This window comes from Peromyscus californicus, unplaced genomic scaffold, assembly GCF_007827085.1.
Source record: "Peromyscus californicus insignis strain IS unplaced genomic scaffold, ASM782708v3 Scaffold_12__1_contigs__length_115047231, whole genome shotgun sequence".
Taxonomy (NCBI): domain Eukaryota; kingdom Metazoa; phylum Chordata; class Mammalia; order Rodentia; family Cricetidae; genus Peromyscus; species Peromyscus californicus.
Genome location: NW_026294413.1, coordinates 27006280 through 27030360, shown reverse-complemented (window position 1 = coordinate 27030360; position 24081 = coordinate 27006280). Strand labels below are relative to the sequence as shown.

Here is a 24081-nt window from a genome sequence, read left to right as displayed (position 1 = left end):
AGCCTTGTAGCTAATGGTGTTGGTGTTGAAATGATTCACTATTTGTTTCTAAAGTAACTTGACCCTGTATTTTAAATATGAGATTACTTTTCTAAAGTTTATACAGCAATGTAAAAATTTAATATTAACAGAATCTTAGTCATTACCATTTTGAGATGAGATTAGAGGGCATTATAGTCTTGTGTTATATTACTTAAACAATAAGCAAAAACATCTGTTTGGAAAAATTCAAAAGCATATATAGCATTTGTTCCTAAAGTTTAATCACCTCTTAGGTAGAGCTACATACAATTACTTTAAAAAACCATCTCCATATACAATATATTGCATATAATTAATTCAATGAACTATCAAAGCTATAAAGATTAAATAAGAAGGAGGAAATATCATTAAAAACCTCTGCGATGGTCTAAAAGTTAACTAAGCAAAGTGATCTAGAGAACAATCCTAATTAAAATGCCTGATACAAACAAAGCTTAGACAAAAAGCACTAAAAACAATTGAACACTTATTTTATTAATCTAATGAATCATGTATCATATCATTACAACTTTGTATATATCATTAATTTCATTCCTTTCACTTAAACCTTTTATTGGGATTACTTCAGTTATTAGTTGGTCTAATGTATTGGTTACCTCTAAATCTCACTCTACAATCTCTTCTTATCTTGTTGCATAAACCCTTGCGTGTTATTCAAATTGCTTCATTTATTATGATAGCTTCCCCATGTAAATTGTGCTGACTGCTCGCCCTTGCACAGTCCTCATTAGACTAATGAAAACCTTCAAACGAAAAAACTAAACAACCTGCCAAATAAAGGTCTGAGGTTATTATGAAAATTACAACTCTGGGAGCTGGAAGAAGCTCTGTTCATTAATTCATGCTCAGCAAATTGCTAACTAATTTAGTTGCACTCCTCTGCATTAATGGATTATTTTATAAAAATGTTTTCCACAGCCCAAGACCTTTGGTGCATGCTTTTGAGAGGCTTGAATTCTAATCAACCTTAACAGTAAATTAGGAATGTAATATCTAAATAATAATTGGGATGGCATATGGAGGAAAATAGTGTTTAAAATCCCATGAAAGGTGCTTTTGGTTTTCAGCCTCATCTGTCAATTTCACAGTAGTTAAAACAATTGTACTTGTTTAATATTCTGAAACTGTAGCATAAGATACTAGCAATGTCAGTAACGTACTATTTTAAACAAAATTTAAAATATGGCTTCTAGTGAAAAAAACTAACTATGACATACATAGTTATCACATAAATCTCCCCAATCAGTTTGTCAAGAGAAAAGATTTGTTGGTAATAGGCAACAAAAAGTCAAAAGACAGTACTGTGTCCAATTCTTCAGAATAGTTAAGCAATTATCTCTTTTAAATTATGTTAAAATATGATGAAGTTATTATGCATTTAAACATAATAGCCACTACTTCCTCTTAACTTTTGCTCTATGATGTCACATGCATTAGTTGCAGCATCATTGCAGTTTGTATAAGTTTTGCTATCAGTTTACACATTCTGCAAACAGGGCTGAAAGAATGTGTTAGATTGTCACATTAATATGATGGAGAAATCCAAACTGCTTCGAGCACAGGAGACAACAGGGCCAGTACTCAGCTTCTTTGCTTCTTAACCCTGAATTCAGCCTTTGCAGGAAGAGCACTCCATTATCTACATAGTGAATGTCAAGCTGTGGCCATGTGTGCTGGTTTAGGGGCAAAGTGCCTGTGTGAAATCCTGAGAAATTTCAGTGCAGTAGTGCAAGGTGACTATGGATATTAGACAAGATTGAAAAGATGCTTTCACATAGCAGAACTTACCATTTAAAAAAGAAGAAGAGATCTTCAAAATATTTTAAACTGACAGAAAATACATAGTGGTTTAGAAATTTATCTGCACTTTCTGTGATGTCTCATTCTTGTAATCCTAGTACTTGGTAGACTGGGGGAAAATAGCCATCTCAGGTTGGGGGCCAGCCTGGGATAAACATTAAGGTCCATGCTATGCTGAGCTACAGAGTAAGAGTCTGTCTCTAAATAAATAGAAGATATTTATCTGAATTTAATGGACATCAGGCATGAGCAAATATCTTCAATTTGTCTTTGGAGAAGTCAATATTACATCAAATAATCATGTACCAGTTCTGTAATTTCTGTCTCAAGTCAGAACTAGAAACATATCACATTGAAATGCATGACATTATAGATTACTATCATTTTTCTATAAAAGTAGTGATAGCACACAGAGTAACTCATTCTCTTTGGAAACTCAGCACTTGTGTTGTGTTGTTCTATTAGGTTAACAACAACTAGGCCAGCTCTTGGAATTGCTGAACTTATAATGACCATTTTTGCATGTTTCTAAAGAATTTAATCAGGAAATAACAGAAAATGTCTTGTAGTTAGTTGAGAAAAAGCCTATCTGCCCATTTACTAAATTAAAATGTACAAAATAAAAATAGTTAAAGCTCTACTAAACAAAGTTAATTTAATTAATTCAGTATTTCCAAAATGAAATTGCTGTGTGGAGTGAGTCTAAAATGTATGTATTTAAAAATGTACACAGCTTCTGTAGATCACTTCCACATCAGACAGATCATGAAAAGTTTCAACCAGAAACAGAAACAGTAGAAAGGAATCGACATTTAAGCACTATTATAACAAAGTGCTGAACAAAAAAAAAGATTAGTTATTAATTCATTAATTAAAACAATAAGTTGTTAAAAAAATCTTACTTGAAAAAAATTAGACCTTTGTAATGATTGATAAATCATAAATAAAGTAAACTTATATTTGAAACTAGTGTGTTAATGTATCAGTAATTGCTTTCTACCTCCATCTCACCTGAGGCATTCTGCAAATAATAATAATAAATAATAAGAATAATAAGAATAATATAGTGATAATAGTGTTTTCAGGAACAATATAGTGAATATATGAATATAAATTTTTAGAATACCCAAACCTCTATCAGTTGTACTTCATTACATTAACAATATGTGTGGAAGGTGCAAAGGCATCAATCCTGCCCAGTAAAGAGGCTCTCCTTTGACTTTCAATATACTCACATAGATCCCTTCCATGTCTATCACCTAGACTTCCTATTATTTACCAATGATATGTATTTGGTAATTATACATTTTGAATAAACTTTTAAATATATGAAGCATATTATAAATATTATATTTTGCACAGCAGTAACTCGCACATTGAAACAGTAGTATAATGATATTTGTAATCATTTTCTTCCAACCACTTTTTGTTGAATATAAAGCACACTGCATGAGATGAAACCAATACCTGATACTATTAAATGACCAAGTTCTTTTCTGGCTAGTTCATAGTGTTTGTTATTCTTCCCCCAGATTCCTTCCCTACCATGCCCTCTCATCTCCAACCACTTTAACCTTCCTGTTACATACTTCCTGTCTTCCATCCCTCTTTCCTTAGAAATATTATTCACATTCCCCCTTACTAGTTTCCATCCATATATGGCTACTCACATTTCAAAACACTTGTCTTAATACTGTGCTAATACTCACACTACGTGAGTATTAGCTAGTGTGTGTTAATACTCACATATGAAAGAGAATGCATAGCATTTGTATTTCTGGCTCTGGATTATCTCACTATTAACGATTATTATAGCTCCACCTGTTTACCTGAAAACTTCATAATAGTTAAGTAACATTCCACTGTGTATATGAACCATCTCTTCATTGTCCATATATTGATGAACAACTAGCTTGTTTATATTTCCTAGCTATGGTGAATAGATACATCCACTTACACAGTAGTGGCATTTATGTTATGGGAGCAACCAATCATATTTATTCTTTTTTTTTCAGTTGCATATAAAGCCTATTGAACAAAATGAAACCCATGCCTCATACCATTAACTGGTTCCAAAATCATTGTCTAACTAGGTCTTATGTTATAAGGGAGAATCCAGTAGTATTATTCTGTTGAATGGATATAGTAATAAAATGACCTTTAAGTACTTATCTTTATCCCCATAGATAGTGCTTCACTCATCCTTCAAAAGAGAGACGATTTTTGCAGTATATAGTTAATATACAGACCCACAACCAATCAACATGCAGAAAATAAGAGACTATAGAGCACTCAACTCTAAATGGGACATCTGTATCAAAACCTTTTCTATCAAGGACCAGGAACCATCAAGGAAGAGTGAGTGTAAAGTTTATAAGAGCCGGAGGTAGTGGACATTTGCATAGAAACATTTTCTGGGGGTGACCATATAGTTACACAAAGGACTTACAGTAACTTGAACTGCATGTGCAAGACATACAAAAGACTAAGCCAGTCAAAATCCCAGTCTGGATAGAAAAATGACTCAAGATGGACTTGCCTAACTGAGAAATTATTCACAACTGATGGCTGCTGAGGGTGCTAATTTTTACAGGAATGTGGGCCCCAAGAAGCTGCCCATGCTACAGTTGGTGGTTCTATACCAATTCATGTACAGGCATCACTGAATGGACTCATTGGATACTAAAAAAATTAAATAGAGAATACATGAATTTGAGGGAGAAGACTCTAATGAAAGGAATAAAATTGAGCATGTCATGTTGTTGACAGATGATTTTCAGCATTATAAATGTTCAGTATGACAAAATTCATCAGATTGCCTGGGCTTAAATAATAAACAGTAGGACCAGAGGAATGAATGGTTCAGTGGGTAAATTTCTTATGATTTGAATTTGATTCAGGACCTCAAACACTGGATGCATAATACAAACTATAATATATGTTAATATTTGGAAAACATTGAGAATTCTACTGAAAAGCGGCTTTTAGATCATAAAGGTCCTGATATGCTAGAATGTAATATTACTATTAATTAGTGTATTATCAATCCATCCTTTTAAAGAAAAAAGCCATTTTTGAAGATGAAATCTTTAGTAAAATAATACTAGAATCTTTAAAATTCCATTGTTTAAAACAATTAACATTATGGAAAATTTTTAAAACATTTTGAGATAAGATGGAAAGGTCATGCTACAACCATTTTATTGAAAAAATGATATAGATAGCTCAATGCACTGAATAAATTATTAAAGAAAGATTTAAATATGGCCTTGTTATGATCTATGTTGGTGCATTTAACACTATGTCCTCCAATTCACAGTGCCAAATGAAACACGGAATCTTGAAAAGTGTTGGACAAAAGTTTACTTCAAAGAAAATATTCTGTGGCCTGATGGAAATCTCCTGAACATCACCCCTCAAATCTGTCCTTCTTCTAAATTTCTGGTGTCTTGAAGAAGACACAAATGAAAGAAAGTAGTCTATTTCTCAGAAACAAAAAGAATTCACATTATGTGGATGAAAGCATATTTGAAAAAGAGAAAACAAGTTAAAGAAATGCTTTAACTATGAGAGGAGCAGGAAGAGAGGGAAGGATTGAGAAGAAAGGAAGTAGAGAAGGGACAGGAAGAAGAGAGAGGAGGGGACAGAGAAGAGAGGAGGGTGAGCAGAAATGTAACTATTATGCTTATTTTCCCCATTTGGAGTATAATGCATAGTTACTACTTAGTTGCATAATAGTAGAATAATCTAAGACCAAAATTCACTAATGTAGAGAGCAAGTGAAGTCCTGAGTGTGCTGTTTGACATGCACAGTCATATCAAAGACCTTAATGTACTCTCAGAGTTTCAATGTTGTTGCAAAATATTTGTTTAACTGTGCAAAGATGTGTTGTATTTGTTTAACTATGTAAAGATGTGTTGCATTTAATTATTTAAAGATTTGTTGCTGTTTTACCTTGCCTGAATAGTCACCTGATGTGTTTAATAAAAAACTGAATGGCCAGTAGTGAGTGAGGAGGGTATAGTGAATATAGGCAGAACTTCTGGGCTGGGAGAGTAAGTAGGAGGAAGAATTAAGGCTCAGGAAGAAAGGAAAAGAGACACAGAGGAAGCAGGAAACTAGGACAAACAGAAGGAAAGAAAGATAAAAAGCAAAATGTAGGAGAATAGAAACAAGTTAAATCAAGTTAAAAGAGCTAGTGTGATAAGCCTAAGCTAAGGCCAAGCAATCATAATTAATAAGTCTCCATGTCTTTATTTGGGAGCTGGTAGACAAACCAAAGAAAATGCCAACTACATAGTCTTCCCTAGTGAGCCTCTGAGGGATGGCAAAAGCATCCTATAGGTCATTGTGTGGATGTCAATAGTATGTGCAAAAAATGTTCCCTGTAGCTTTACCCCCACAGTTGTTCACAGCCTGAATACTGCTTTATTACAGAGCCTGCTCATACTAATGTTAGATAAACCTACATGCTTGTCCAGCTGTATATATAATAACACAATCTCTTTGTCTATCTGAAATAACCCTACTTCCTTCCTCATTTAGCTCATACAACAAAGTTGCTTCTTTGTTCATCTCTCTCTCTCTCTCTCTCTCTCTCTCTATATATATATATATATATATATATATATATATATATATATATATATATATATATATATATATATGGCTTGCTATGGCTTCTACATCTGAGAGCCATGAACACCTTATCTCTGTTTTTCTGTTTCTGTGTGTCTGTGTGTCTGTGTGTCTGTCTTGTCTTCATTCCTGTGTTGCCTCTAGTCATGATCCTAAAACTAAAGCCATGCAAAGCCTCTGCAGTGCCGTCCGTTGGTTGATTTATACTCAGAGGAAAAACATCTGTGGTGTTTCTAAACCCAGACCATCCCAGAGAACTTGTGATACTTATAAAAGTTAGCTGAAGCAGAGCCTACTTATGTATTTAGGCTATCTATGTATATACATACAAATGCATATGTATATATATATATATATGTATATATGTGTATATTCATATGACTGTAACAACAATTAATGTTGAAAGAGGCCATGAATTTAAAGAGATTAAGCAAGGAGGAGTGTATAGGAGAGCTTGGAGGGAGAGAAGGGATGGGAGAATAATGTAATTATATTATAATCTCTTTTTTATTTAAAAATTATTTTTAATAATAAAGTAATTTTTTGAGAAGACACAGTAACCAATTTTTAGCTCTTATTTGCAGCATCAGAATTCTACTCAGCACATTTAATTTACAAACCCTTGACCTTAATGAAAGTTTATAATCTTAATAAACTTTTTTCTTTATGCCTGGGATTTTCACATGTTTTAAAAGTCTATACTTCCTGATACAAAACATTTTTCCTTTTTATATTTTAAATGTGTTTTAATTAAACATTCCCAAGGCTCATAACTCCATTACAGTGTTCTTTATTTAAAGTAAAATGAATGAGAGCATCTACTCAGTTATTTGCTTTCTGAAACCCAATGTTTGTAAAGCTTCGGAACAATGAACTGATAGCAACTTGTTTATCACAGAATATAGTCAATAGGTTTTTAATTTAAAGGAATACATTACATGTTTAAATGTTGCTGATGATTAAGACTTCACATCACAATTATTTCAGGCATGGAAATGAATTTTGCTATCTAAGTAAAGTATCAATGTTTTCTTAAGAATTATTGCATTTTGAATGATTTAGTTGTTAAAAAGCAAATTACACATAAAAAGTTCAAGCCAAAAATGACATGAATACATAATTAATTTTTCTACATATTTTTCTAAATAAAGTTACTTGTTCGGTACAGATATGAGTAATAAGGAAGTTTCAGGGCTATTGTGAGGGACATGATAAATGGAGTCATGGAAAAAACAATTTTTAATTTAGGAGACTCTATCTATCTAGAAAGCCCATGAATATTTCCTATTAATTCAGTATGCTAGAAGTAGATGAAAGAGATACAGAGTTCTTCCAAGAGAAAGCAACACCAAACAAGGCATTATAATTATATCAACATCTATTAAAATTTCTATGATTTAAAATCAATGATAGTTTCATATTCCAGTCAGAATGGTAAATATCTAATATTGTGTATGAAATATTGGGATACACTTGGGATTTAGTTAGGGTCTTTCTTCTGAGAGAGAAACAATTTAGAAACCCCTGCTGTGATAAATAAGATTAGTAAAATAGTAAAGTGGGATGTATATCTATAATCAGAATGCTCTATACATAAACATACCACCAAAAGAAAGATAATTGACTTTCACTTTACTATTAACTTTAAAAAAATGTATTCATCATCTTTGGTTTCACTCTTTTCTATTTCTTAGTATTTTCTTGATAACTTTGTACTAATTTTAACTAGTACAAGTACTTAGTCAACTTGGTTTATTTATAATCAGTGTAAATGTTTAGATGACTCAGAGTTTATACATTAACAGACAAAGTATACTAATGAATAAAGATTTTTCCAGGAAAAGGCAAATAGAGTAAATTTGTGGAGTAAGTGATGTACAAGAAAAATGAGAGACCAAGATCAACATCTGCCATTTAAAAAATGTTCCATGTTAGTAAACATATGTTAATTATAACAACAAATACATAGTTGAGTTAAACTCTTAACTCATGGATGTTATAGGTCTATCAATCTGAAGCATAAGGTTTTAGAGTTCTCCATCAAATTTCATAATGAGATTCAATGCTGTCACTAAGAGATTAGTTGTGTCTTTACTGTCCCTTCATTTCCATCTCTAGATTTTATATTTCAATACCCAGCCTTTGACAAAAGTGTTCTTGAAATTAATTAATCCCTATATATTGATGCTCAGTATATTACCCATCAACTTCCCATACCTGCTTCTTTTTAATTATATTTTATTAATTTATTGTGTGTCTATGTTTGTGTGTACATGCCAAGGAAGGTATCTGTAGATCTGAGGACAAACTCCTGGAGTGGTACTCTCCTTCTGTAATAGGTTTCCAGAGATCAAATCAGATCCTCAGGCTTTGAAGTCATGCCCTCATTGGCTGAGTCATATTTAGAGTCTCCTCATAGCTTGTTACATTGAACTTGCTAAAAAGGATCCATGGAAAAATTGAGAATTAGCCACTATTTTCTGTAGAGATTTGCTCTTTTGCTAAACCTCTGGATAAAATAATTACTTTGCTCATCTAATTAATTCTTATATTAAAATGTAACTGAAAAACTTAATTTTGTAAAATAATGTCCGATGTCAATTTTTATAATTCTGTGGTATAATGACCTGTTATTAAGTATGAATGAAACAATATATAATACATCTTTTCTTTAATATTGAAGAAGAACAAATGAAAATATTAGAGTTAGAAATGTAGAGTCCTTGGGACTATATAAACCACTAAAGTTATAATGGTATATTATTAAGTTTATAAATATACTATAACAATACACAATAAATAAGAAAAAAGTTTCTTAATGCTGCTATTTCTCAATAGTATCTTCACTTTAACATGGTAAATTTAAAAACGGAGTTTACTAAGTTCCTATGGATTTTCCAAAAAACTGATAGTGTTATTTGTAAATATTTACATTTTTTATCCGCAAAGGAGTAGTAAAGCTGTAATCCATTTTAGGAAAATATTTCATAAGCATTTTTTTTTTGTTTTTTTTTTTTATTTTTCGAGACAGGGTTTCTCTGTGTAGCTTTGCGCCTTTCCTGGGACTCACTTGGTAGCCCAGGCTGGCCTCGAACTCACAGAGATCCGCCTGGCTCTGCCTCCCGAGTGCTGGGATTAAAGGCATGCACCACCACCGCCCAGCTTCATAAGCATTTTTAGTGTATTCCTGGGCTTACTTAATATCTCTTTTAAAAGTATTTTTATTTAAGTACTTAAATATCTAGGTCTATCACCTTTTATTAACATAACAAATAATTTATTTCCTTTTTATTTGATGGAGAAGACTGAACCCACATCCTGTGTATGCTGGACAGGTAATGGGTGTTTCAAAGTACCAGTTCTGAGTCATAAAGTAGTTATTTATGCCAAAATGGGAAATCTGGTCATCTATATGTATAATATTTGAAATATTTATTTAATATTAAAAACAAACTAGGCAGCATGAATTTGAAAGAGAACAAGAAGGCACAGGAGGGTGTGAAGAGGGAAAAGGAAAGGAAAAAATGATGCAATGATATCATAATCTCAAAAATTAAAAAAAATCTTAAGTAAATGAAAGTTGAAAAAAAGTAACTAGGTTTCTATAATCACACCCCACAACTTGTTATTTGAAAACAGATACTTATATTTTTAGCAGAAGTATTTAATATGCATAACAAAGTAACATTTCAATTTCCTAATGAAATTTCTTCATGGAATAGGAAATTCAAATGTACATTCCTAGAACTTTGTTTGTAGGAATGACTTAGATCACTATAAAAATATTTCAGTAGGAAACCTGAATCTTTGTACACTCTAGGCTGTGTTATTGATGAGAAATATGTGTGTGTGCGCGTGTGTGCGTGTGTGTGCGTGTGTGTGTGCGTGCGTGTGTGTGTGTGTGTGTGTGTGTGTGTGTGTGTGTGTGTGTAGCATGTGGCACATATGTATGGAGGCTGCAAGTTGACTTCAGGTTTTTCTTTCACTTCCTGAGGAACTGTCTCCCTTCAATTTTGAGACAGGATCTGTCTCTAGGAACCAGAACCCACCAATAGTTGAGGCAGGCTGGCCAGAAACACCTGTAGTCCACTTGCCTCAACTTTCCCAGCTGTAAGATTCCAAGCACACCACTTTCTTGTCTGTTTTGCATGGGTCCTGGAGACGGAATTCAGATCCTGATTCCCTCCAGATAGGCCTTTCAAGAACGGGGCTATCTCCCTGCTTCCCACACCTTTTGAAATGATGGCAAAGGCTCACTCCAGAATCCTAAATGACTTAATAATCATGTGTCTTTAAATCAGAAAATAATTTCAAGAATCTTTTTCATGTTCTATAATGGTAAGTAAAATAAAATGGCCTTGAATACATTAAAAAAAAACAAAAAAAAATAACATTTGGGGCATATAATTCTCTTTTAAATATGTTGTAAAAATTAAATTGTCACCTACCATTGTGTAACGGGAAAGTAGCAGGTCTCCATTCAGACTTCTTTGATTGAACAGGGCTCATATTTTACTAACATTATACATTTAAGATATTTATATTATTTTGCTGATGGAGAAATAGATAATGCATTTCATTTCCAGAACAAAAGAAAGGGCACAAAATTATGAATTACCTTTTTCAATGTGAATTCTTTTTGACTCATGTCCCATGTCATGACCAGCCAAATCTCCCTCCTTTGGACCAGGAAGCACATTTGGTGATAAACCCATCAGCATCTGGTTCATGGACAATCCATTCTGATGGACAGCTGTTAACCGCGAAACAAGGAACAAACACAACAACATCATAACATTGTGGTAAACAAGTATAACATAAATATATGATACCCAATCTTTGAAATTATAATACCTTAGTAAAATTACTAGGAGATTGATAACCAATGGTAATCATATAGGATAAACAGAAACACTGGAAATATCACCACTTTATCTGTTGTCACATAAAACAAACCACTTTCTAAGGTTAGAATACTGTGGAATGTCCATATTAGTGCAACCACTACTGATGAGGTTATATTCTTATGCATCAAGTTCTCCCCTTAGTAAATAAGTAAATAATTTGCACCAGTTTTGAAAAACTGTGATCTCAATGATAAAGCTCCCTTTAACACTGTGTTAAAATGAGTGATGTGCCAGTGACCCGACAAAGCCAGTATAGTTTTCTACAATTAAAGAACTGAAATCATGGTTTCGGAATCCTTACTGGAGTCTACTCCACAGAATATGGCATGTCATAAGAATCACAAAATTTATCTAAAAAGTAGTCTTCAGCAACTCACATTCAATTGATATTTACTAATTATTGGAAAATAATGGCTTTCTCTAGCTTCTAGTGGTGATCTGTCACAACTGAAATGATTAAACTCTATTGTTACTCAGATGACTCAACACTCAGGATTCACAGAAGTAAGTCAACAAATTCACTTAATGAACTGATCAAACAAAATAAATCTTGCTTATTTTGCAAAATTTGAGAAGGAAAATATATTGTTTAAAACCTCACTTTCCTAGGAGAATAGAGATTCTTATGAATGTCATTGGATTGTATTAAGAGTTACTACTGATAACTAACCTTTAATTATTTTAAGTTTCATCGGTGACTCATAAGTGAGGGACGAAACTATTATGGACAACAGAGAATATCATCCTAGCATATTCTTTCACAAGGTGTTTAATATCTCCAAATGGTAAGAGTTTGTAGCCTTAAATTAACAAATGACATAGTCATCAGTATATATTCTCTATCACTTTTCGTGACTCTCCACTGATACCCTATCTCAGCAGTAGTTTTGAGCAAAAATTCAAAAGCTGGGTGTAACCACGAGGAAATCACAACAATGTAATCAAAAGAGCATTGTGCATAACAAATGTCTGTGTTGATCACAATGTTAAGGTAATAAATGTTGAAAAGGACCTTGGAAGAATTTCAGCATCTACAGGCAGAGATAAAAATATTAACTGTGATTTGTGATCTTTAGTTTATTCTTGCACCAGGTAAGAAAAATCATCTTGCTTCTAAAAATATTATCTGAAAAACTTATTAAATGTGAAAATAACAATAATACAATAGTAATGCTAAAATCTTGTTTGGGATCACTTTTTTGCTGTGATTTTATAGAAGAAATACCTTCTATGTAGAAATTAAAACTTTTTTTTTTTGGAGCTGTAGTGACCTGATATGGGAGCTAGAAAACAAACTCTGGTCCTCTAAAACAGTGTCCAGGACTCTTAGCTGCTGAGCCATTTTGCCAGACCCAAGACTTAATATTGTAGTTTTTATATAAAATACTTATATATAAATATATAAAATATAATATATAAAATATAATATATAAAATAAATATAATAAATAAAAATATAATATATAAAATAATTATACTACAAAATTTAATAATAACAGGATGATTATTCCAGACACAAATTCTGAAATTAAGGTTCTTTAATCAGGTGACCAGGAAATAGACTTTCCAAATTTACTGTGCTTATTTCTGTTGTTCATATTTGTGAATATCTTTATTCAATAATGGTGAATGTTAAAGCCTGATGAATTTCAAAAGTGGTCAAAGTTTCCATTGAAGAAATGCCATTGAATGAACCATAAACGACGCACTTAGATGTTAGGTAGTTGGGAATTGGCTGTGTACTTCAGAAACTAATCTGGAAGATTACTTACTTTTTCTGTTTCATAGCTCAAATCTTTATGTGTAGTATCAAAGAGAGGCAGTTATAGCAGAACCTGTTAATGCCGCATCATCCTTCATGGCATTCCAAACTGGGACACATAATTTTGAGGAATGGCTATTGCTAGGGAGCTTCGGTACATGATACATTTGAGATCTATTTGGAATGAGGGCATTTTGATTAGAAAGCCCAGCTGCACCTAATAAAGCTTAAGATGGTGACAAGCACACGTATGAGACCTACGGATTCTGTCGGAAGAACTCTCAGTCCGTGCAGGGGAGCTGGAGACGCTGCTGCTGCGGTGTGATGATGGGTGGCTGCCAGGCCTTCGGCCCTCCTCAAGAGAGGGGGCAGGTGAGGGACTGTCGGGAACACGCTCCTGCATTGCACAGAATGAAAGAAGTGAATAGGTCAATATGCTAAGTCTTCTGTGCATGAATTTGGTTTTTCCTAATACAATTAGAAATAAGAAGAGGACTGCCTCAAAAACCCATACTGTCTCACCAGCACTCAAAAAGAAATATTTAACCTTGTCCAGAAATCTCAGACATAGCCAATTTCAAATTCTTAACTCTGTTGTCATCTGAATTCATGATATCATACACTCTTAAAAAGGCAAGGTAGTAAACTGTGATTTTATTGGTAAACCTCCACACAGCCATGGCAAATAGTACTAATCCATTCCCTGGAGATAATGTTAGGTCATAGAGGACAACTGAAATTACCCCAGTAAGATCATCTCAACAAGAAAGACTTGATAGAACTAAGCAAGACTGAGTTCCGGGTTGGTTTTTTAAAGGCATCTTTACAAGTGTCTTTTATACTTCAGCAGGCAATAGGCATCATTCACCACACACATTATGGATGTAACTGACCAAAATATTATCAGAGGATTGTTAACAGCTCTTTCACGGTGACACCACCCGAGACACATGACGGTCAAAATTAATGCGTTATAGAAATGGAATATTATTTAATATTGAAATTACTATCTATGAATCAAATAAATCTCACTACCTAGGCCCCTTTCTCTAGTCATTCCTGTTCATTTGGATGTCAGAGAATCTCTTTATAATGTTTCTCTCTCAATTATAGGAAGACATTTGCCTACTATTATGCCCATCAGTCTGAACAAGCTCTGTAGCCATGCTACTTAGAGTTATGTGACATTATATACACATAATGAGCTAATGTGGATGGGATTACAGATTAACAAAATAACCATTAGCTAACACTTCATATTTTTAGCAACAAAATACTTTAGTCTTTAGATATTAACAGACATAGGCACTGATGAATTGTCCCTACAATAATCAATACATATGTTTGAATACAGAAAAAAACTTCCACATTAAAAACCAATGGCATGCCAGAAAGGGAGGGCTTAGTGGTGAAGGAGTATTGGGGCTCTTACAGAAGACTTTGGTTTGGTTCCCATCATTGACATAGCTTTCAATCACCTGTAATTTCAATTGCAGGGAATAAGACATCTGCCTTGTGCCTCTGCCAGCATCAGGAATACAGGTTTCTACACAGGCATAGATGTAGGCAAACAAGCATTCACATAAAATAGAATATATATATATATATATATATATATATATATATATATATATCACAATATAGCTTAATGGTGTTGAGTTATGCAGATATTTGAGTAGAAAACTACAAATAGAGGAAAATATTCTAAAATATAATTGAACTTAGAGAAGATAATGTTTTTAAAAATTCTGATTTATTTAAATAGAAGACTAGAAGGAGGCTCAATCCTGTGTACTTGCAATAGGAAAGAGCACCGTTCACAGCTCTGGCCACAAAACCCTATCAGTCGCTAGACTGTTAAAATCTGCCTGCATATAAGAATCAAATGACCAGATCTTAGAAATGACTGTGATTGATATTTGTTTCCAGATATTCTGGTTGACAAAGTAAGCCACCTCTGTCCGACACCTAAGGAAACACATGTTAAAGTGTGAACCATTTGTTTCTAGGAATATGAGGCTATAGAGAAAGATAGTATGTGCATTAGTAGTTGATCTAGAGCAGGTCATACTACACTGCATAAGCTGCCGATCTTCTCTGGCTAGCAGTTTTACAAGATGCTGTGGCAATAAAGGATAGATATTTCTGTTAAGAAGGAGGCCAGACTGAAATTACATATAGGCAAACCAAGGAATGTCAGGAATTGTCAGCTACTGTGAGAGCTCTGGAGAAGCAGAATATCAGGGAAACACAGATGCCTGAACACTTTGATTTTGAAATTCTATAATCCAAAAATGTCAGAAATAATTTCTTGTATAATTTAAGCCAATAAATATGTGATTATTAGTTTTTATGACCCAAAGGAAAATAATACCTACCTATGAAAGGAGATCTAGACATTTTCAAAGTTTATCTATGTATATATAGATATACATAAGTTTATGTATATGTATATATATATATATATATATGTTATATATGTATTTTTAAGTAGCAAGCCAAAACCAGTAACTCTTGTATTACACACCCTTTTTTTCAATGATCTGTATTAATAATGAAGATCTTCAACACATACATTGAGGATTCATTTTGCAAAACATTACAAATAAAATGAAAACAATTGCCAAAATGTTAAAGCTTTATTTAAAAAATCTGTACAATAAAAAAATTCCCAATGTGTGACCTAAAGAACACGATGCAATCTCATCAGAAATTTCATGGAAAGGAACCTATCTGTTCAAACAGTATTGTAAATATTAAAAACAACAACAAAAAGAAAACCATCATCCGTATTCTAGTCTAGGTGCAATGCTATGAAATTCCTGTAATGATGGCTTGCTGAAACTTAGGAGCTTTTAGCAGGTCTATATCAGATTGGCTTTTGGAAAGAACAATAAAAGTGCACCAAAGGGGAGCTGTCAGAGGCATTGTACCATATCATTTTCCTTCACCATAGTTAATAAGATGCTAAGAATTGAGTGTTCTAATTTCTGCTAATAGAACAACTGAGTGATATTTAGATAAATATAGGATACTTATGTTCCAACTCAACTTCAGTGATCTTTCACCTAAAAGATTAAAGATAAACAAATCACTGAAGGAAAAGTTGGCAATGAAACACCCCTACACACACACACACACACACACACACACACACACACACACACACACACACATGCACACACCCAGCATGTAGCTGATATTTATAGGCATCATAACTGGGGAGGATTGTTGGTTTCTTCCCTCCTTTGGAAGCTTGCATGGCACCTTCTGGTACCATGAAAGCTAGTCCTTAGGGAGGCAACATTCAGGTCAGTTTCAGCTCAAGGGCCTCTGAGCTCTGTGTCTGAAGTGCATAATATGTGAAGCAATAGGATTTTTAATTTTCCATCTCTGGGGGCGATAAAAAGCAAAAGCGATAGCCTGTACATTTTAGGAGTCTCTTGAGCAATGCTGACCAATAATTCAAAAGATGGTGTTACTCATGCCTGTTGTTAGAGTTTTTAATTGGTAGCCTTTCTTTGGCTCTTAGAGGGAATATTGTCTGACAGATGGAAGAATTTCATTTAAGTTATATGTGTGCATTTATACAAAGGCTTGTGTGAATTACTGGTTTTTCATTTGTTTCTCTCTTGTTTTTTTCTTTTTTTAAATTTTATTTTACAATACAATTCAGTTCTACATATCAGCCACGGATTCCCTTGTTCTCCCCCTTCCCGCCCCCCTCACCTTCCCCCCAGCCTACCCCGCATTCCCACCTCCTCCAGGGCAAAGCCTCCCCAGAGGATTGAGATCAACCTGGTAGACTCAGTCCAGGCAGGTCCAGTCCCCTCCTCCCAGGCCGAGTAAAGGGACCCTGCATAAGCCCCAGGTTTCAAACAGCCAACTCATGCAATGAGCACAGGACCCGGTCCCACTGCCTGGATGCCTCCCAAACTGATCAAGTCAATCAACTGTCTCACCAATTCAGAGGGCCTGATCCAGTTGGGGGTCCCTCAGCCATTGGTTCATAGTTCATGTGTTTCCATTCGTTTGGCTATTTGTCCCTGTGCTTTATCCAACCTTGGTCTCAACAATTCTCGCTCATATAAACCCTTCTCTTTCTCGCTAATTGGACTCCCGGAGCTCCACCCGGGGCCTAGCCATAGATCTCTGCATCCAGATCCCTCAGTCATTGGATGGGGTTTCTAGCACAACAATTAGGGTGTTTGGCCATCCCATCACCAGAGTAGGTCAGTTCGGGCTGTCTCTTGACCACTGCCAGCAGTCTGTTGTGGGGGTATCTTTGTGGATTTCTGTGGGCCTCTCTAGCACTTTGCTTCTTCCTATTCTCATGTGGTCTTCATTTACCATGGTCTCCTATTCCTTGTTCTCCCTCTGTGTTCTTGATCCAGCTGGGATCTCCCGCTCCCCCAAGCTCTCTTTCCCTCGACCCTTGCCCTTTATTTCCCCCACTCATGTCCAGGCTGTTCATGTAGATCTCATCCATTTCTCCATCATTGGGTGATCCCCTGTCACACAGGGATCGTCCTCTTGTTTTTTTCTTAAGGCTCAGAGAACACTGTGGAAGAGGGGGCAGAAAGAGTGTGAGAGTCAGAGCATCACAGAGATCTGCCTGGCTCTGCCTCCCGAGTGCTGGGATTAAAGGCATGTGCCACCACCGCTCTGTGAGTTCGAGGCCAGCCTGGGCTACCAAGCGAGTCCCAGGAAAGGCGCAAAGCTACACAGAGAAACCCTGTCTCGAAAAACCAAAAAAAAAAAAAAAAGAGAGCATCAGGGAAGTTGTTGTGAGATTGTGTCTCCTAGCAATGACAGAAGCTAAGCTCATCAAGTCTCACCAACATGACTGTCTAACATTTGCTGAACAGTAACAACAACAGATAGGCCAAAGCAGAGGGGGGAAAGTGCACAAGACCTCAACATTAAACAAAGACCACGGGTAACTAAGATTCCTGAGTGGGAGAAACTGTCTTCCCCAGGGAAGAGCTCATCACTTGGTTTTCCAATACCAAATGGTCAGTACTGAAATCACAAGAATAACAGTACTCAGACTAGTCAGTTTAGCCAGGCAGTGGTGGCATATGCCTTTAATCCCAGCACTCGGGTGGCAGAGGCAAGCAAGCAAGTCTCTGTGAGTTCGAGGCCAGCCTGGTCTACAGAGTGGGTTCCAGGACAGCCAAGAAACCTTATCTCAAAAAACAAGAACAAAATCCAACAACAAAGAAAACAAAACAAACAAAAAACAGACTGAGCAGGTTAGTTTTAGAAATATAAGCATGTATACTTATATTCATGCAACAAAAATCAATTTAAAAAGATCATGAGTGTGATAGCAAAGAGGGGTGTATAGTAAGGTTTGAGAAAGGTAAAGGACAGAAGAAGTGATATCATTTATAATGATATAAAGGCTCAAATGAAAATTTGGCAACTGCAAATTGCATTAAGTTAGTATAGTATTTGATGGTTAAATTTTATATTGATTTTGCAGTATTTGTATATTTATTGCAGAATATGAGTTTGAAATTTTACAATAGAATTAATAAAATGTAAGGTTGTGTATTAAATGTAGTTTAGTTGAGTTGCATCCACAATTAGACCAAGTTTCTAAAATTTATAAAATTCAGTATTGATTCCTTGTTTGTAAATTTTAATTTCTTAAAATTAAAAAAATCATTGTTTATAATACCAAGCATGTGTTTTGATAAGACCTACAATCATTTTCCTCCCCTCCATTTTTTTCCTGTCCCTTCAGCAGTTTTCCTTCCCAACTTTGTGTGTGTGTGTGTGTGTGTGTGTGTGTGTGTGTTTCAAGACAGGCTTTCTCTATGTAGTTTTGGTTCCTGTCCTGGAACTCACTCTGTAGACCAGGCTGGCCTCAAACTCACAGAGATCTGCCTGGCTCTGCCTCCCGAGCTCTGGGATCAAAGGCATGTGCCACCACCGCCTGGCATTTTTTAAACCCACTGAGTGTTCTGTTAGCACTACCTTTATGTGACTGGGTATAAGAATATTCATTAGAACATGCAGGGGCTCCCAGTTAACACATCTCTGAAGAAAACTGACTCTCTACTCCTGTAACCATGATTGCCAATAAAAATAGCTCCTTATTTGGACAGACTGGGTCTCCAAGTTTGACTAAGTTTTAAATATAATTTCCATGCAATAAGATTGTTAGTACTTTCTTTATGTAGAAATATATAATATGTACTGGAGAAAATAGTTGAATTTTATTAAAATAGAATTTTCTAATTCAAACAATGTATCTTCTACAAATCATGATAACAGTGTTTCCAGTACATTTTAATATGTCCTGTAACAATCATCTTACTGATCCTACTTGCAATGGTACTTGTTTATATGTGTTGAACAGCGATAAGTGCAATTTAAAAATAAATCAATTTCTGTAAGATCATCTATAAATCTGAGTTTCATGCCATAACAAATTTCATAACAAGTACTAATGGAAAGTGTGGGAATATGCTTCCTTATGGATATTTAATTCTCAAAACCTAAGTGCCTATTTATAAACTGAAACAGCAATGGTCAAAAGCATTCTTTATTTCTTTTAAAATTTTTCTCATGAGTAGAAAAATGTCCTATTATTCAATATGTTTGTTACAATCTACTATACTGATTTATTTAACTCACAAATCATTTACTTACTCCTTTATCCTTTCAACATACCCTAAAAATGACATAATAAACTAAGTAAAAATTGATTAAACTTCAATATAAAATACATTTCTAAGGCATAGTTTAAAACTAAGGGAATTGTACAACTTGAAGCATTTAATTGGCTTTCCTTATTTGACTTGACTGCAGTTTTAGTAAAAACTGAGAATTAAAAAGAGAGAATTCTGTAACAATACATAATACTTTCATTTAAAGAAAATATTTTATGCAAATTCTATGATTTAAAAGCTTAATTATTCAATTGAAACTTTATATATATTGAGATACAACATATTCAGTCATTTCACTTAATGTATAATTTCAATCTTGAGAAAGTGTTGTATTGTTCTTTGAAGAATTTCATTAAAGCAAAATCCATTGAGCAATAAGAATTGAATACATTGTTGCACAATAAATTAATTTGTTTCAACAGCTTAATTCTTTTATCATATTTATATGTTTGCCTTTCCAGGGTATTCTATAGGACAGAGAATACTGGAGACAGTAAAGAATAGCTTTGGAGAGAACCCTGTAATTATTACTGAAACAAAATAGATAATGAGTTTTATTTAGACATAATAGGAAAGAAGTAGTTCACTGTCTTGGGGAAACTATGTAAACTGGATTTATAATTTCATTGGTTTGAAGCCTTTTAACCTCTAAGCTGGACTTGGGGTAGAACAGAGAGGAAGATTATTTAATACTTTGACACATTGCTTTATAGTCCAAATCAACTCTACCAATCAATAAAACACAATCTTTTGTAATGTTCCATCTTTATAAAACTTGCCACAATAATTAATGAAAATTTAAGAGGAGTACTCCTTCACTGTAAAAAGGTCAAACTAATAAAGTAATGGTGTAAGAAGAACTGTAAAGAGGAGCCGGCATACATTTGGTGCAGAGCAATAAGTATTGTTCCTAATGGTAATTTAAAATCAAAGGTGGAAGTCAAAACCAATGCATTCAGATTGTTGCATCCATGACTGATGGAATATTTTCAAAATTGCACTGTCGTACCTACCTGCTTTCCACCACAAAAAAAGTTTATATTCCCTGAGAAAGAGTAAATAATTACAACTAGTTTACTTAAATGATCATTTCACAGAGCTTTAATTAATTTAGGTTTCTATTTAATTCCCTTCACTCTCCTTATAAAAGTCTTTATCTTCATCTCAGTTAGAGATTCTTTCTTTGGGAATGACATAGAAGTAGATAAACGGGTACTTTTAAAGTCACATACCATCTTTCTGTAACTTCTTAATTTATAAATTGGCATAGGTGGCCAGTGCTTCTAATTAATACATGACCTAAATCCCGTACTCCCATAGTCCTCACTTTGCTACTGCCCACATTCTCATTGTTTCATTTTGTGTGTCAACATACTTATAGTAACTAAAGTTTGGTTCCCATTTGAAAACTCCATCACTTTCATGTCCTACAATGATGGTCCACGGAAGGTGTGGGACACTTTAAAAATAGGTTTTTGGTGATGAAAAACAAGAAATATTCAATTCTACTCAACTTAAACAGCAGGGTCTAGAAATATAATCTTAATTTTATTCTCCTATTGATTTTCAACTTCTTCATTCCAGAAGTCTGTTTCTTCCATATGTACATGGTAATTCTGGCAAGCTTATTGTTTTATAGGGCATAGTTAATATAAAATTAGTCAAAACATGAAATCATACACTTGACTTGGAAGTCATAATTTATCTTGATGAAAAATGAATACCAATTTTTGACCCTTTTCAGGCCGGTTCTTACTATATAGCCTAGGCTTTAATGGAACTCATAGTCCTCCTGCCTCAGCTTCCCAAGGGCAGGAAATATAGTTGTGAGCTATCAGATCAGTACTAGTGCTGTAATTAAATGGTTGAACTTTTTCCATTCTGGTCAAAAGAAAGTTATAAATGTAGAAAGTGAAAAGGAATTGTGTCCATTCGGACTTGGTTCTCATGCTGTTTATTGGTATCTCTCTACACAGCAAATATATGCAGCAAGGTTTTCATCTGGTTAGGGACATTGTATGTTCTGAGAGACCATGACTACTGTAATCTTATTTGGAGTTGCTTTGATGTGTCGAAATGATAGTCATGTTCTTTTCTTTCTTGAGTCCATACAGAATTAGACTGGAGTATACATTCAAGTTTGTTTGGCCACAAGTGTATTTTATGGATAGTGTTACATGTCTGTAACAGCAGAGTATTGTACCTGTCTTTTATGATAGCAACAGCCACTGATAATCACACCCAACATTAATCACTTCAAACGATTTATAATATGGTGATATTATCACTTACTCATTTATTGGATAGAATAATTATATGATCATAAAATTTGTCCTCAGTATCATTTGATAAATCAACTGTGTCATTTACACAAAGAAGGAAGAAAAACACTTCCTGTCTTTCTGTTTACTCTGCTTTTCTTAAATATGAACTCGACTCCAAATAAGCCAATTTTTTTTTTGTTGTTTCAAGACAGGGTTACTTTGCATAGCCCTGGCTGTCCTGGAACTTGCTGTGTAGAGCAGGTTGGCCTCAAACTCAGAGATCTCCCTGTGTCTACCTTCTGAGTGCTGGGATTAAAGGCATGTGTCACCACTGCCTGGCAAGAAGTCATTTTTTATATATTTTTGAAAGTAAATATAGTTGAAAAAAGAAAAGAGAACAAGAGATAAAGGGATTTTTTAGGGTGAAGATAGCTTAAAAGAGAGAGAGGGAATGAAAGATAAAGGAATCTCACAACAGACTTGTGACTATATTTGGCTAACTTGATCAGGACCTCCTGGGAACCTGTAGGTCTAATGACTAAGAATACTTTCAAAGAATACAAAAGCTGTGGGCATTGCTTGCACAAATAATTACAAATACTATAACAGTTATCTATTTGTTATGATACCTGATCTAAGTAGTGTCACTATGGCATCCATACATAGAAGAGGAAGACACTGTATAGATGTAAAACAACTTGGCATGTGCCTAGGAGGTAGGACAGCAAAAACACTAAGCCAAGAACTCCTACTCCAGGCTCCATTTTAAATCCACTGAATACATAGAAATTCCAGTGGGAAACTTTTTCTTAACATCCTTGGTATCACTACATATGTATTAAATAAAATGTGGTTAGAACAGTGATTCATTGAGAGAACTTAAAGTTATGCGTTAAAAGAATCCACAGCAGGTCAATCAGCAAAGCATTTCATCCCATTAAAGAACTTGATAATGACAAAAGAAATTGATCTCTTGATTTAGACTGCTTATTTCACTTAATGATTTGAGATAATAAAGGAAAATAACTAAAATTTAGAAATCATACAAAAAAGGCATAAAATGCCTATTAGAGAGTTTGGGGTATTAGCCTTTAAATATATCTATAGATTCTAAATCAAGAGACATGCAATATAATTTTAAAAAATATATAAACACAAATTTCTAATATAAACATAGGTTAAGAAATAATTAACTTAGTAGTGTATATTCGAAGCATTCTGAGAAATATATCAATCAGACTCCCTACTCCCAACAATCACACAAACAAGCAAACACACAAACAAACAAACAAAACCAACTTAGAACTTGTGGCTATATTTATAGACTGTTGTACAAATTATGGTTTATATCCAAGTCCAGAGTCTCATTCCTGGACTTAAACTGATCAGTTTACTTCTAGAGTACTATACAGAGGTAGAGTGCACCTTCTAAAAACCATAAAAAGTCAGTCAAAATGCTTGATAAGGTACCATAAAAAAATTAGAATGCAAGGTCTTGAAACAGAGATACCACACTCTCTTTAAATCTTTAATTGACTAAAGCAAAATACATTAGTGGAAACTTTTCTTCTAAAAAATATTTTTAAATTAATAATTGAGGTACAACTTTAATTTTGATTAATAGGTGAATTTTAATAATATAATTCTCAATGTTTATTTTGCTAAAATTAAGCACCATCAGTGTGTGTGTGTGTGTGTGTGTGTGTGTGTGTGTGTGTGTGTAGATGGGGAAGCCGTCGGAAAATGTTTCTCAACCACAGAGGAAACTGAATTGCATGATATATGTATTGGTTAACCGTGGTTATAAACTTGAAGGGATGTAGAATAGCCATGGAAACAAACCTCTGGAAATGTGTGTGAGAAAGTATTTAGATTTGTTTAGAAGTCGAAGATCTATCCTGAATATGAGCAGTCCCATTGCCCAGGTTTGAATTCTGGTCTGAATAAAGAGGAAGAAGCTGAGCAGTAGCACTCATCACGGTTTC

General features: G+C 34.2%; 1 protein-coding gene across 2 annotated transcripts in view; it reads right to left on the bottom strand.

The window, feature by feature from the left end:
- The window catches only part of Dach1 (dachshund family transcription factor 1), a 392321-nt gene that overhangs the window by 103297 nt on the left and 264943 nt on the right, over nucleotides 1-24081 (bottom strand). For both annotated transcript variants that reach the window (XM_052732605.1, XM_052732606.1), the window contains 2 exons: nucleotides 13411-13546; nucleotides 11100-11234 (listed from right to left, as the gene is read on the bottom strand). In XM_052732605.1, coding sequence (XP_052588565.1) covers nucleotides 11100-11234; nucleotides 13411-13546 — 271 coding nt within the window. The remainder of the gene's footprint in view (nucleotides 1-11099; nucleotides 11235-13410; nucleotides 13547-24081) is intronic.